Source organism: Pagrus pagrus, assembly GCF_965226575.1.
Source record: "Pagrus pagrus genome assembly, chromosome: 7".
Taxonomy (NCBI): Eukaryota; Metazoa; Chordata; class Actinopteri; order Spariformes; family Sparidae; genus Pagrus; species Pagrus pagrus.
Window position 1 is genome coordinate 6,757,302 of NC_140191.1, and position 14,440 is coordinate 6,771,741.

General features: G+C 38.1%; 2 protein-coding genes across 2 annotated transcripts; one reads left to right on the plus strand and one right to left on the minus strand.

Moving 5' to 3' along the window:
- Window positions 1–87: 87 nt before the first annotated feature.
- LOC311259843 (C-type lectin domain family 4 member E-like) lies at window positions 88–4,691 on the minus strand. The gene is made up of 7 exons (XM_084357188.1): window positions 4,581–4,691; window positions 3,514–3,594; window positions 3,317–3,424; window positions 3,038–3,232; window positions 1,936–2,096; window positions 1,440–1,561; window positions 88–520 (listed from the first exon to the last, which is right to left on the minus strand). Exons 1-7 carry the CDS (start codon window positions 4,642–4,644, stop codon window positions 367–369), a joined length of 885 nt encoding a protein of 294 aa, XP_084213314.1. The 5' UTR covers window positions 4,645–4,691; the 3' UTR covers window positions 88–366.
- A 1,752-nt stretch (window positions 4,692–6,443) lies between these two features.
- On the plus strand, window positions 6,444–10,401 carry LOC311259417 (tetraspanin-13-like). Its single transcript, XM_084356559.1, has 6 exons — window positions 6,444–6,670; window positions 8,848–9,015; window positions 9,237–9,317; window positions 9,467–9,580; window positions 9,710–9,829; window positions 10,292–10,401. The coding sequence occupies exons 1-6, from the start codon at window positions 6,608–6,610 to the stop codon at window positions 10,364–10,366; spliced, it is 621 nt and encodes a 206-aa protein (XP_084212685.1). The 5' UTR covers window positions 6,444–6,607; the 3' UTR covers window positions 10,367–10,401.
- The last annotated feature ends 4,039 nt before the right edge of the window (window positions 10,402–14,440 follow it).

The following is a 14,440-nucleotide window of genomic DNA, read 5'->3' on the forward strand; positions in this document are numbered from 1 at the left end:
CAGTCCAGTACAACATCAATAACTATGCCCTCAATGCTAAAACATGTGGTTATTATGATTGTGTCAGAAAACAAACAAACAAACAAACAAACAAACAAACAAACAACAACAACAACAACAAACTAGATAGAAGATGAATATTTCATTCAGTTTGTGTTCTTATCTCATAAAGTGATAGGAGCCATGAAGCCTGCTACTGTATATGTAACATAAAGGTGATGGTGTGCTCTGCAACATTTGTAGAAATGGATCATTCCAATAAATTAGAAAAAGACAAGAACAGTCTGCAAGAAGAGTAAACACACATCATATATCAGTTTTGATTAAAAGAACAGCTTATCTTAAATGTTAAGTGATCTGTTGGGATCATGGGGCTGATCCTTTGATCAGGGCTCTTGTTTCACAGATCCAGCGGTTCCCCATCCAGCAGCTCGCTTTGTTCCAGTTGGCCAGAGGAGCTGCACGAGGCATCGATAAAGCACAAGCTTCGCTGTAGCCACCGTCTTGTGTCTTCCAGTACCTAGAGAAGAATAATATCATATCAGTCTGTGTGTGCTCGACACACAAAAAACAAAACTGTGCTCATATCTGTCAATTAAAGATGAGCATTGGTTACTCAAGTACTGGACTTAAGGACAAATTCCAGGTACTTGTACTTTAACAGAAAAGAACGTAACGTTTTAACTTATCTACGGTTTTGCAGAATTGTACTTTGCCAACTTCTGCTGTGGCAGTGGGGTTAAAGCAAGGCGAAAGCCTCTTGAATTAACAAGTTATTCTGGTTTGGTTTGTGTGTGAGATTTTTCTTGTTTCTTGTTTCAGATTGGTTGTTTTTAAACTTGGGTTTTACATATATTTAACAAACAAGATATAAAGTGTTAAATCGGGAGCTTTAGAGGTGACGACAGGTCGATTTGTTGCTTTCGGACAGAGACAGGGTAGCTGTTCCAATCTTTGTGCTAAGCTAAGCTAACTACTTGCTATTTACAAACATATGTATCATTCATTTAAATAAAGACGCAGTTGATGGTGTGACAGTGAGGTAATGTGTAAGTCTCAGTGCTGAGTCACACTGTGAGCTGTTGTGTCAGAGTCACTGTCAGGATAACTTCATGGTTACAGTTAATAAACTACACCGTGGTCAACTTTCAACCAGCAGCAGTGTTTGTGTGTGAAATCCAGACATTTTTAAGTTTCTTGCTTCCCCCATCTTTTCTTCTTTTGGCAAAGTTTCTTGTCTTTGGTGTTACGTGGAGATGTTGAAAGTGCCATCTCCATCTGCTTTTTACTCTTTTCACCATCTGTCTCTTTAGAAAACTGGAAGATTTTTTGTCAAATGTCTGGCGATGATAAAGTCATGTGTCTGATTTACTGTGGTCAAGATTCAATGAGGTTAAAACGGCGTATGTGGCAACTTTGGAGTGTGTGTTCTCGCTTACGTCATAGTGACATTGCTTCCATCCACCCACTTCCACCCGTCCGTCACATCCTTCCTGCTCAAGCCAATCCAGTAGCCGTGCCTGTTATCACTGTAGGCTTTTGTGTGGTTATTGATGAATTCCTACAATTGTGATAAAGGTGTTAAGAAAAAATAATTTCTTTGTCTTCATTATGATATAATATAATGATTTTAAAAAATATACTACTACAAAAAGATGCAATACGACGTGTTTCAAAAAGGTGAAACAGGACACCAAGGATAAGAGACACAGAAAAGTTTTTAAAATGAATGAAATGTGGGATGTGTGGGGGTTTTGAGACCACATTTGTTCTTGTTTTGGTCAAATATGTGGTTCTGCTTTATTGGTACAATGAAAGGATTAACTCAGACGGGGTTTGTCTAAATTACCGTCTATTTTAGATATCAAGCGTTTCCATCTCTGTCTATGACGATGGAGTAAAATGAAAATACAAATCAAATTAAATGAGTCTTGCCTGTTCCTCCTGGCTTTCAATCACCACCAGCTCTGCGTTCATCTCTCTGCACTTTTCACGACTATTGTGCCAATTCTGCCATTGCGAAGAATAATCAGATTCCAGAAAAAAGTAACAGTTGGTCTGAAACTGCACCCAGTTGTCCAGACAAGGTTTACACACTGTTAAACAAGAACCAGAGAGCAAAATTATAATTTCACAGAAGTTTTCTATCATATATGAAATCCTGATTAGGGCCACTGTTCATTAAAGTAATGCATTTCAAACTGGTAATTCTGTAGGGAAGCCCTGAACGATCATGAGTCAAACATATTATTTCCTCAGTTTTCGCAGGATAAATCACAGTTGTTTTTTCGAGAAAACAAGTTCTGTTTATGTCGTTGTCACGAGATAACAAATGTTATTTTAGCGAGATAACCTGATAATCAATCATGAGAAAATTAGTTCATAAGATCATAACAGTAGACCATTACATCACACCGCTCTGTGGGGAGGTTACAGGACATTCAAAGTAAACCACATGAAATTTTTATGAATCTTTGCCTTTAATAATGGACACTGCTTGATCGGACATTTTCAGTCAGTTGCTACACTAAATACCATTTATGCACGCTGGCATGGCACCGCTGATCTAATAGACATTAAGCCTTAAGAGGTAAGCGCAAACAATCTCTTGTTTTCTTGTGATAACAGACTAATTTATCTCGTTATCTCGGGAAAACAAAGCTAATTTTCTTGAGATTTTGAGAAAATGATCTTGTTATCTCAGGGAAATAGCACTTTTGTTTAATAACTCGTTATCTCCGCAAGACAAATTGAATTTAACTCATTATCACAGAAAAACAGAGATAATAATATGTTGGACTCATCACCGTTTAGGGCCTCTTTAGTTCTGTCCCTGTAATACATCACACATCTAGTTATTTAATTTACACACATTGACTCAACAACAACAATGTTCATAAAATGAAATAAATCAAAATCAACACACCATGAAGTTAATTGCATTCACAGTTCTGGAGCTCTAGTTAGTGGTTTCAGTTGATCAACAGGAGCAGTGACAAAACCCAAACAGAGCAAAGTATGCCTTGTTTTCTTTCACCTTTCTCTGGGCAGTGGTGATCCACTGGGAACTTCTTGTATTCCAGGATGACTCCGATGGTCCAGTTGAGTCCGTCTCTCTCTCTGGTCAGCTCTTCCTTTTGTCTCTCCAAATCAGTCTTTTCTGTCCACAGCTGCAGATTCTTGGCTGTTAAGTTGCTGTTTTCTCTGAGATGCTCTGACACGACTGTGTTGACTGCAGTCAGGGAAGAAACTGTTACTGCCGCACTCGCTTGTTACTGTCACTCTGCCTTGAAAGTTTTTGAAAACAGGTACTTACAGTGGATGTGGATGGCGATGAGGACTGACAGCAGAGAGACACAGATAATCCCCAAAACTGCTGCCACCAGATGAAGCAGAGTGAACAGTGGAGCTTTCTTTTTATTTTCTGCCAAAAGCAAAACGAGAATCTATGATACAAATATGTTCTTATCATATTTTACACTTTTTTTAAAATCATGGTAAATCCAAATTAACCTGGTTTGACAGGATGTGTGTCCCATCCCAGCTGCTCACACTTCACCTCATCGTAGATTATTTCCAGGTCCTTTGCTTTCTCTGCAAAAAGCATGAAGGGTTAAAGGAACTGAAGTTAACAGTTACTTTCATTGTTACTCTCACAAGTCACTTCCTAGTCTGCGGTGAACGACAAAATCATTATTTGCATCAACGTCTTTTTTTGTCAAAGACACAGGAAGACGCTGCAGCATCTGACTAGACTGTAGCCTCTCTGGAGGGATGTGCTGAACTGAAACTGGGTATTTTTAAGGCACTTTAAAAAAAATAATAATAATAATTTTGCCCGGCCAAGCACTGTAAGAGCTTTAGAGTATTTTGGGTGAGATGCTAAAGTTTCCAAAGTTAACAAAATGCTGTTCAGCAATTCAAGATGTTGCAATGCTGCAATGTTGCAGCCAGCAGCATCACAGATCATAGATAAAGAAAGATTTAAAATGTTGAAGTGAGAGAAAGAGCTTTCCAAATTTAAAGAAAGACATTTCGGAAGGAAATAAAATGGAGTATTTTTACTTTTACCCAGATGGCAGGTTTAGAGTGTGCAATTATACATAAAGACATTTTATTGACAGTAGCAGAGTGACCTCCTCGAAAGCAGTGATATAGGAAATATTCAGATCCTTTATTCAGGTAAAGTGTAGAAGTACTCTGTTACAAGACTTATTCAGACACAAGTATCAGTAAAATGTACTAACAGTACACATTGTGAAGCAGAAAAACTCCTGTCAGTGTTTAGTTATTGTATCATCTTCAGTGATTAATCCTGCTGTTGCATTTCAGTGTTGTGACTAATTTAAACTGACTAGTTTGATGTGGAACAGGGGATCATACAATGTTTTTTTATGTAGTATAGTACCTACAGTATATCTATAAAAAAGTTAACCATGTTCTTAAATGTGATTGGGTAGAAGTTTACAGTACAGTCACAAGGCGTAGAAAAACCCAAGTAGAATAAATGTACTTAGTTACTTTCCACCAGCTCTGGCTTCACTTCATCGTATCATCGAAAAGCAGAATACACGACTCACCGTGTGTTGAGACACTGTTAGTCCTGAAAGTCACCGACGCATAGTTCAGTTCTTCCTCCATCATTCAATCAAGTTTTATCACAGACAAGAATTCACTTCTTCACCGCAGCGGTTTAAACGCAGGTCACAGTCTGGTTTGGTTTCTGAGACAGAGAAACCAACTGTGAGTTATTACATGAATTGTAGTTCTTCTTTTTGGTCAGATGACGTAAGACTCGTGGTTTTTAACAGGCTCAGTGTGGGCAGGATGTCTGCATACACCACATTTGCATACAACATATTGTTCCCAATAATCATTGTGCTTGCATTTGCCTGTATTTCATTATATTTATCACCATAGATTAGATCTGCTCAGCAAACATTAGATGAATGTTGGTTTTCAGTCATTTGGCTGGCTCAGAGATGTGATAACATGAAATAGCTGCAACATGCAGTCGAGCAGAGGTCGACGAGTTTTTGCAGAAGTGGCTTTATGAACTCCACAGTAAGAGGAGTTTAAGTTTGAATGGTATCTACTCTGTGAGGACAGGCTGTTTGTAATCAGAGTTTAACAGGAAGATACAAAGATCTGGAAACTAACAAAAGATCTCGTTCTTCATGTGATGATAACTGCCTCAGGGATGAATATCATGTTTTGTTTGAAGTATCGTTGATAATAGAGAGAAATATTTGCCAAAATACTTTGTCAATCATCCGTCTGTGTTTAGACTTTTCCTGTTGTCGCAGACTGATAACACAAAGATGTCTGTAAACTAGGAGCAGCTTGAGTCATGTTTGACCTCTCTTTAAATAACGTGGCCTGTGCTGGGAATCTATTCTGGTTGTATTATGTTTTTGTTTAGTGTTTGTACTCCACACCACCGCCGGTCAAGAATAAATAAAACATCTGAAACTGAATCTGAAAGTTTTGGTCATGGTTGTTTTGGTTATGAGGCATTAGTTGTAGTATCTGTTTTAAGCCACAAGGAGGGGCTACAGAGCATAATCATAATGTGTGAATTATTTGACTCCTGACTGCTTTAAAGTGGAAACCATCTGTAACTCAAGTGAGTTTTAATGATACAGTATTAAAGCCAGTGTGAACAACTGTTATTCAGTGACATTTTGAAAGAATTAGGCTTCATATTCTTTGTTTAACTTTCATTTTTGGATCATTTTTGCAAAGGTGTTTTTTTTTTACTTTTGAATTTTAACCTCAGCTCATATAATAAATCTATAATACACTGTGTTTATTACAGACAGACAGCTAAAACTGTTGAGCGTGTATCTCATGTTATCAGGCTTTCATTATGTGGTCCTGGTTGAGTTTTTGTAATGTTTAACTTTTTTTCACTAAATAGGGCAATTTGCCTGTATTTAGGCCCACAGGGGGCTTTGCCTCTTAATAACTGAACCGTCATAGAACTGATAAAAGACCACATTTAGTACAAAAGGAAGTTACATGTCAAAAACTGCCATAAAAACACTATAGGCCTATTGAATATATGGAAAATAACATTTTTTTGTGGCATCATGTAAACAAACTTAAAGGGTTAAAATCCTGAAAATGAATTAATATTTGGTTATTATCAGGACTGATGTTGGTTAAAAAATATAACCCAGTGAAAGCTGAAAATAATATTAATGTGGTATTTTTATGGCAGGAACATTACATGTACTAAATGTGTTTTTATCAGTTGCATAAACATGTCTTCATAAACATGAAGTGTAGGCTCTTAATTAAAGTGATTATAGTGACCTTTTACCTGCAGTGAGATCTGCTTTATTTGTATCTGACGATATAAAAGCAATTATCCGCGCGAGGAGGAACAATAAGTGACTCATGTGATCTGACCAATCAGCGAGCAGGATCTATTCAGGAAACGCTCCCTGGTCGTTTCACCTGCAGAGAAGAAGAAGTAGAAGAAGAAGAAGAAGCCTGAAGGAGCCTGAAGGAGCCGGAGAGCCTGAGCAGACATCCTGACCCCTCACAGCCTCACTGACACTGGAAATATATTCATTTTGAAGGACTGTCCCGCAGAGCAGCGATGGTTTGTGGCGGATTTGTTTGCACCAAGAACTCCCTCTGCGCTCTCAATATACTTTATGTTGTGAGTATGAAGTCATGTTGTTAAACCGGCGGAAAGTTAACCGAGAGGTGCTGCTGAGAATATAACTGCTGCTTTAACGAGGACACAGGTGCCTCTGCTCTTGTCTGGACTCAGAAATGCGCGACATGCGAGTTATTCAAGACAAGAGATGAAAATGTTTGTCCAGTTTCCGTGTTGTGTGAGAGCAGCAGGCAGGTGCTGCTGGTGAATGATCAGGGCCACTTTATGGGAGCTGGTTACTTTCGTCAGTGCTTTGAATAAAAGATAGATAAACATGTAAGAAGGCTACTTATTTCAGCTGACATGAATACTTTTTTCTTAAACACCCACCGTTAATTGATTTAATTTGGTTTCTTATCCGGTCCCTCACATGCAGCAGCTCTGGAGCTGCAGAAGTTGGTCTCTCACCCCTTGTTTGTGTATAAAATTCTAAAGAATAAAATAAAAAATGAAATGAATGAAACATGCAAATATTTAACTTAAGCCAAACCCAAGTATTCTGTAGAGGACCATTTCTTCAATCAAAGGGGGAAAAAAATAAAATGAGATGAATACTAAGCTTGATGAAAGAAATATCCCATTGTAAATCATGATTGTGAGACGAAAAGTTCTAAATTATGAGATAAAAGGCGAAATTATGAGATGAAAAATCTTATGAGAAGTCAAAATGATCAGATGAAAAGTCAAAATTTTGTGATAAAAGGTGAATATTGAGATGAAGAATCTAAATTATGAGATAAAAGGCAAAAGTATCAGATGAAAAGTCAAAATTTTGACATAAAAGTCAAAATTATCAGATGAAAAGTCAAAAATATGAGATGAAAAGTCAAAATTATCAGAAAAAAAGTTAAAATTATCAGATGAAAAGTCAAAAATATGAGATGAAAAGTCAAAATTATCAGAAAAAAGGTTAAAATTATCAGATGAAAAGTCAAAATTATCAGAAGAAAAGTAAAAAATATGAGATGAAAAGTCAAAATTATCAGAAGAAAAGTTAAAATTATCGGATGAAAAGTCAAAAATATCAGATGAAAAGGCAAAAATATCAGATGAAAAGTCAAAATTATCAGATGAAAAGTCAAAAATATGAGATGAAAAGTCAAAATTATCAGAAAAAAAGTTAAAATTATCAGATGAAAAGTCAAAAATATGAGATGAAAAGTCAAAATTATCAGAAGAAAAGTCAAAATTATCAGAAGAAAAGTCAAAAATATGAGATGAAAAGTCAAAATTATCAGAAGAAAAGTTAAAATTATCGGATGAAAAGTCAAAATTATCAGATGAAAAGTCAAAAATATGAGATGAAAAGTCAAAATTATCAGAAAAAAAGTTAAAATTATCAGATGAAAAGTCAAAATTATCAGAAAAAAGTTAAAATTATCAGATGAAAAGTCAAAATTTTCAGATGAAAAGTCAAAAATATGAGATGAAAAGTCAAAATTATCAGAAAAAAAGTTAAAATTATCAGATGAAAAGTCAAAATTATCGGAAGGAAAGGCAAAAATATGAGATGAAAAGGCAAAAATATGAGATGAAAAGTTAAAAATTATAAAATGAAAAGTCAAAACTATGAGATGAAAAATGTATTTAAAAATATATACTTCACAGGTCATTGAAATATATTTGACGTCACAAGTGTGATCACCAAATCATATGAGCTGCGATTTCATTGATTAAGGTGAAATGTGACAAAACGGCATTATAATAGTAGGGTAGTGCTGCAGAGATGTCCTGCCCCCCCAAAAAAATCATGTCAGGTTTCCCTGATAGACGCCAGACAATTGATGTATTTGCATCTTAACTAAAATAGGTCCTGCACATTCATTTAATCCGAAGCTGCAGTCTTCTCTCAGGGTACAAAGACCCAAATGACCTTAAAAGGAGGCTTTAATAGCCTGTAGTAAAATCCTGAAACTGTAAATGTCGGAGGACTGACATTGGCATTTAAAATTTTTATACACTGTCATTGTAGCCTAGACAAGTGGCTGTCAGTGAAAAATCCCAACCACAGAGTCCTAAAAATATGCTAGTTTTTACCCCAGCAAATACACCTCCAGCCAGCTGGTGAACAGCATCGACCCTCCAGTTGTTTATCCCTGATGTGGAGACTTCTTTAGAGAGGTGACTGATTGAACTTCCTCTTCCTCCCGTGCCAACATCGTCTCCTTCCTCCTCAGTTGGTGAGTCTGCTGCTGATCGGAGTGGCAGCCTGGGGGAAATGGTTCGGCCTGGTCTCCAGCATCAGGGTGGTGGCGGGGGTCATCGGCGTGGGCACGTTCCTGTTCCTGGTTGCCATCGTGGGGCTGTGCGGCGCCCTGAAGCACCACCAGGTCCTGCTCTTCTTCGTATCCTTTTGGTTTCTGTGTGCTTGTAGGATCACGGGGAGTCGCCTCGCACCTTCTGAGAGTTGTTGTTTGCCGAAGCAGAATGAAAAGCAAATAACCCAAAGCTCTTGGAAGATTTTGCTCTTTTGCTCTGTTGAGCTTCTGTGTTGGCGGCTCTCGTGCAGCAGCAACAGACTTTCAATGATTTTCGATCCAACATAAGCTTCCTAAACTTGTTCCAGTACATGATGATCCTGTTCATAGTGTTCGTTGTGCAGTTTTCTGTGTCCTGTGCTTGTCTGGCCTTGAATAAAGACCAACAGGTATGTTTATTTTGTCTGTCCTGAACTAAATGCACATCAATAATAATGCCTTACATACTATAGTTCACATTAGATAAACATAAATACCCTCATATTTGCAGCTTTTACACCTTTTATAGATCCAACCAGGTTGTGTTTTTCCTTCACAGAACCTCCTGCTGGAGGTCGGATGGAACAAATCCGAGGACACTCAGAAAGACGTAGAGAAAACACTCGACTGCTGTGGCTTCTCTTACGTCGACTACAACAGCTCGTGTGCCGCTGTGAGTAAAATCATCTGGAATATTCTTTTCTTTTTCCTCTTCTTGGGAACAATGCGATCATGATTTGCATGATCATTTCTCTGGAAGTTGTTGAATTTTCTCCCTTACTTCCTCTTCCTCGTCCTCCAGAGATGCTTTCATGACACCCCCTCACCGTCTTGTAAAACGTGCTCGAACATCATCGAGCAGTACACGGGCGAGGTGCTACGGTTTGTTGGTGGTATCGGACTCTTCTTCAGCTTTACGGAGGTCAGTAATTGTCAGGATATGTGGAATTTGGTCTAAAATGGCTGCTGATTTGGATATTAAAGGGACAGTTCACACAAAAATGAAAAGTCATTATCTGCTCACGCACATGCCGATGGAAAGTCGGGTGAAGGTTCGTAATCCACAAAACATTTCTGGAGCTTCACAGCAAAACAGTGCTGCAGCCTTCTCCTGTATTACGCTGGACGAGCTGCATAGACCCATTTTATGTTGTTTTTTTCCTTTTTGAAACAAGTCCCCATCTACTTCGGTTGTTTAGGAGAATGCTGCAACTCTGTTTTGCTGTGAAGCTCCAGAAATGTTTTGTGGACTACAAAACTTCACCCTTTTTTTCCATCAGCACAGGAGTTAGGAATTAATACAACTTAAGATGGATTGTGTTGGGACGAGGTTTATTGTAAATTCTGACTCGCGGTACACTTGCCTCTTTATCTTTCCTTTCAGATCCTTGGAGTTTGGCTCGCACACAGATACAGAAATATCAAAGATCCTCGATCAAATCCTGGAGCCTTTCTATAACCACGCACGATTCAATAAATCCCCCCAAAAATGCAGCGCTGAATAATTATTTTCCTGGTTGGTGATTCACACATTTCTGGTTAACAACTATTAATATAGGGTGCAGCTAAAAAAAAAAACCCTGCTTGAATGTACTTGAATTGAGCAAAGGTAGATTTGATTGTTTGTGAATTCAAATTTTGTGTGTTTAAAAAAAAAAAAAAAAAAAAAAAAGGTATTTCATCTTCCAAAGTCAGAGTTTTGCTGCTCGATTAATAAGATTGAAATGATGTGAACTTGTATTATTAATTTAAAGGAGTAGTTTGACACTTAGAGAAATAAGCTTATTCACGTTCTCGACGAGAGTTAGATGAGAAGATACCGATCAGTCTCATGTCTGTACAATAAAGCTGAAGCTACAGCTAGCAGCCAGTTAGCTTAGATTATCATAAAGACTTGAAGCAGGGGGAATGAGCGAGTCTGGCTCCGTCTAAAGATAACTATTAACCCTACCAGCACCTCTAACGCTTACTAATTATGTGCCACATATAAGCCATGTGTAGTGACCTCTGTAAATACAGCCAACAAGATATTACATGTTGATTATTTAGCTAAGCATTAGGCAGACTTTGTAACTTTTGGACAGTCGGGCTCGCTGTTTCCTCCTGTTTCCAGTCTTGATGCTAAGCTAAGCTAACTTGCTGCTTGTGTAATCTTCTGGTCTGACTCTCGACAAGAAGAACAAACGTAATTCCCAAAGTGTCAAACTGTTTCTCTGAAGTGAAACCGGATACACATAAAGCCTACTGGTGGTTATTGCCTCTTTAATTCTAATCTGTTTAAATGTGATAGGAGTCGGCAGCAGCTGTGTGCGCTCAACATACACACACCTTATGCAAATAAAGGTCAGATTAGCACCATGAGGGCTGAATGACTGTATTCAACACTCCCAGAGTAACAACTCATGGGTGACCACACACATTGCTGACAGTGGATTTGGGTGTTGGATGTCGTTAGAGCAGGAAAAGATTAAGATCAAATTAAAGTTGATTGACCAGGTTTGTTTTTGCTTTGCGTGTGTATTTATTGCTGTTTGTTTCACGTTAAAACACACCTGTATATTATAAATTCATCATAAATCATGGTTCGTCATGTTAATCGTCTCACAGCTGTATTGATTTTCCTTAATTATCCTAAATAAACATGCAGAGTTGCAGTACATGTACAGAAACTGTTGCGTTTATGCTTTGTCATGTCCCATGCTCACGGAGAGGTGTGCACGTCAACTTGGTGCCACATGACTCGCTCACATTCCTCACCACAAAACAGGATGCCAAGCAGGAAGTGCACTTGCTGTTTAGATTCCTCTGAATGAGCCAACAGGCTCCTCAGGCGGCGGTCCAACCTGTTCACCGAGGTGAAATAAAGTCATTGTGTGCACCACACCATATAATTAACTGCATTCTATGTTTAGCTCTATTCATTTTAAACTGATAATTACACACAATCCCAGCCTAGACATTTGAAAACATTCAAAAGCATTGTTTGATGATTACGTCTTTATTTCAGTAAGGAACAATGATTCAAATTCAGTGACGAACACATACAAAGAAAAGGCATTGCATTATGAATTACCTAATGAACTATGAGAAGTCGAGCACAGCGTTAAGAGTTTACATACACACAATTTTTAGGCAGGAAAAGCTCAGAAGTACTTCGAGGCTCAAAGGTCATTTGAGGAGGAAGCTGAGAGGAAGCAGCACACGGTGAAAGTGTTGCTCATGAATGTAAAAGTTTGTTTGAAAATCTACAATATTTGTTATATTATTAAAAATGAGGCAGTTTAATTTGCACGTCCCCCAGCTGACCTTTAAAGCAGTCGATTGTGATCTGATGCACCAGGATGAACAGTTACTGATGGAACGAAACGAGCAGAGAAGGATACAAAGGTTGAAGATGATAACTGAGAAGTTGTGGGGCGAACACATGAACTACTGAGTGAGCTGAAGTCACTCTGTCTTCAGTCTCCTCCTGCGCAGTGATCAAAGTCTTCCATCACACTCATGTTTCTGTGTATTTGCTCCTCACTAAACATGGCAACCTTCTTGTCAGCACATTTCAAAATCGTGCCCCTCAGCTGATAACTTCAAAGCCAAATCTTGTTGTCTGGAAGGCCATGAATCCGCCGCTCTTCTGAGGCTGTTTTCAGACACGTTTTTTGATCATGTCCAGCACTCTGAGGTTGTTATCTGGGGAGCTCTTATCACATCGTCTGCGTACTCTTTACTGAGATTGGGGGCATGAGCAGATATAGTCTGTCACATGCTGCTCAGATCTCCTGATTTTCATCTTTGCCTATTTTTTTTTCCATCCAGATAAAGAAGACAGAATAAAGAAAGCCCTTAAGTTGTCTTTGCATGTCTTGTGACCTGTGTCCCACTCTGATCAGGCTCTCTGACTTTAGCAGCTTGAGTGAGAAGACAGTTGAGACTTTTTTGTTTTTGCATGTGTGAAAGGGACACAAACTTTCCTCAGATCATGTGTATAATGATTGAAAGGATAAAGCCATGTTCCCACAAGGCAGCTCAACAGCTGTAAGCTCCCCCTGCTGGACCCCCCTGCTAACTGCTACTGCTGTTGTAATTATAGCATTTTGAACGTACAATATAAGAAAACACAAAAGTGCTGTACTAACTGCTGCAAGTGTCAGTAACCCTTAGCACCACAAACTATGATGTAACGTGATAAAGGCTCATATATCAGAATGAGGTCATTAAATGTTCCTTAATCTGATTTACTGATAACACACAATATTCCTCCTGTGACACTGACGGCAGATTAGCACCAATTACAACACATTCCTCTCCAGAAGACAGACATGACAGTAACGTTACAGAACCAGCTGACACACAACACATGTATCTTGTGTTTAGTGTGCACAGAGAAATTACAACAGCCACAGAAGAAATCATGAATGCCTTCAGTCCTATTTAGAACAGAGCAGTGGTGCACTGCAGCCTCTTGTGGCCAAAATGAGTATTACAAAAACAAACAGAAAAATTTGCCTTACAGAAAAAGAAAAAAACAAACTCCTGGAGTTTGGAAAAAAACAATTTTTTTCACAGATGGAAAAAAAAATTAAGGAACTTCAGAAGATTATTCTGGCAAATTAATAATAATAATAATAATTAAGTAAAATGTTTATATATTTGACTTAAATATTTCCATGTAAGGTGATTTCATACTCCCAATCCTCCACAGTTCAGACTGAAATGTTGAACTTTTTACTCATTTGACACCTTCAGTTGATGGTTTCTTTTCTGATAAAGATTTCACATAAAAAATGTTTTTATACGTTTGTAAAATCCAACATGATCAGAGATTAAACTGGTCATTCCCAAACTGTTTTGCCTGTGACCTCTTCTGTTAAATAAGCGTTGAGTTGGGAGACCTTGTCACATTTCAGATGTCACCAGTGATGTCTTATCGAAACATCTCAGGAGTCCAACCACAAAAAAATGTTAGAATTGTAAAAGTAAATCCTGCTTTGTGAATTTAACTTCACATTTACACAAGAGATCAAGATTGTATTGAAATAGTATAGGATTATGCATGTCTAATGACTTTAGCATTGCTTTATTTGGCTACTAAAGCACTGTTAACAGGAACACATGGATCAGATTTCCCAGATGAATATCAACCAGCCCCTACACTGGCATTAATAGGTGGGTTGGAAACGGGCCATGATGTGACCAATCACATTAACTACAGCTTCATTGTCCATGTAATTATAAAATTCAATTCATGCTGTCAAGGGTGGCCACAGTAATTGCAGGCTTCATGATACAGTATTCTGAGCTCTGCACAGTGTGGCACAGATTTGAAATGTGGGAAAAAGAGAGCGCCGAGTCGAGGGATCCCAATCCGTTACTGGTAGAGAAAAAGTTTAATTGGTGTACACCTGATTGTTAATCAACGAAAGGTAGCAAGATTATGTAATATTCGTTGATAAACAGCAGAGCAATATCATCATTTCATAGATCAATCAGAGGACAGAACAACGATGAGACATACTTGAAATTTCAAACGCTGTGC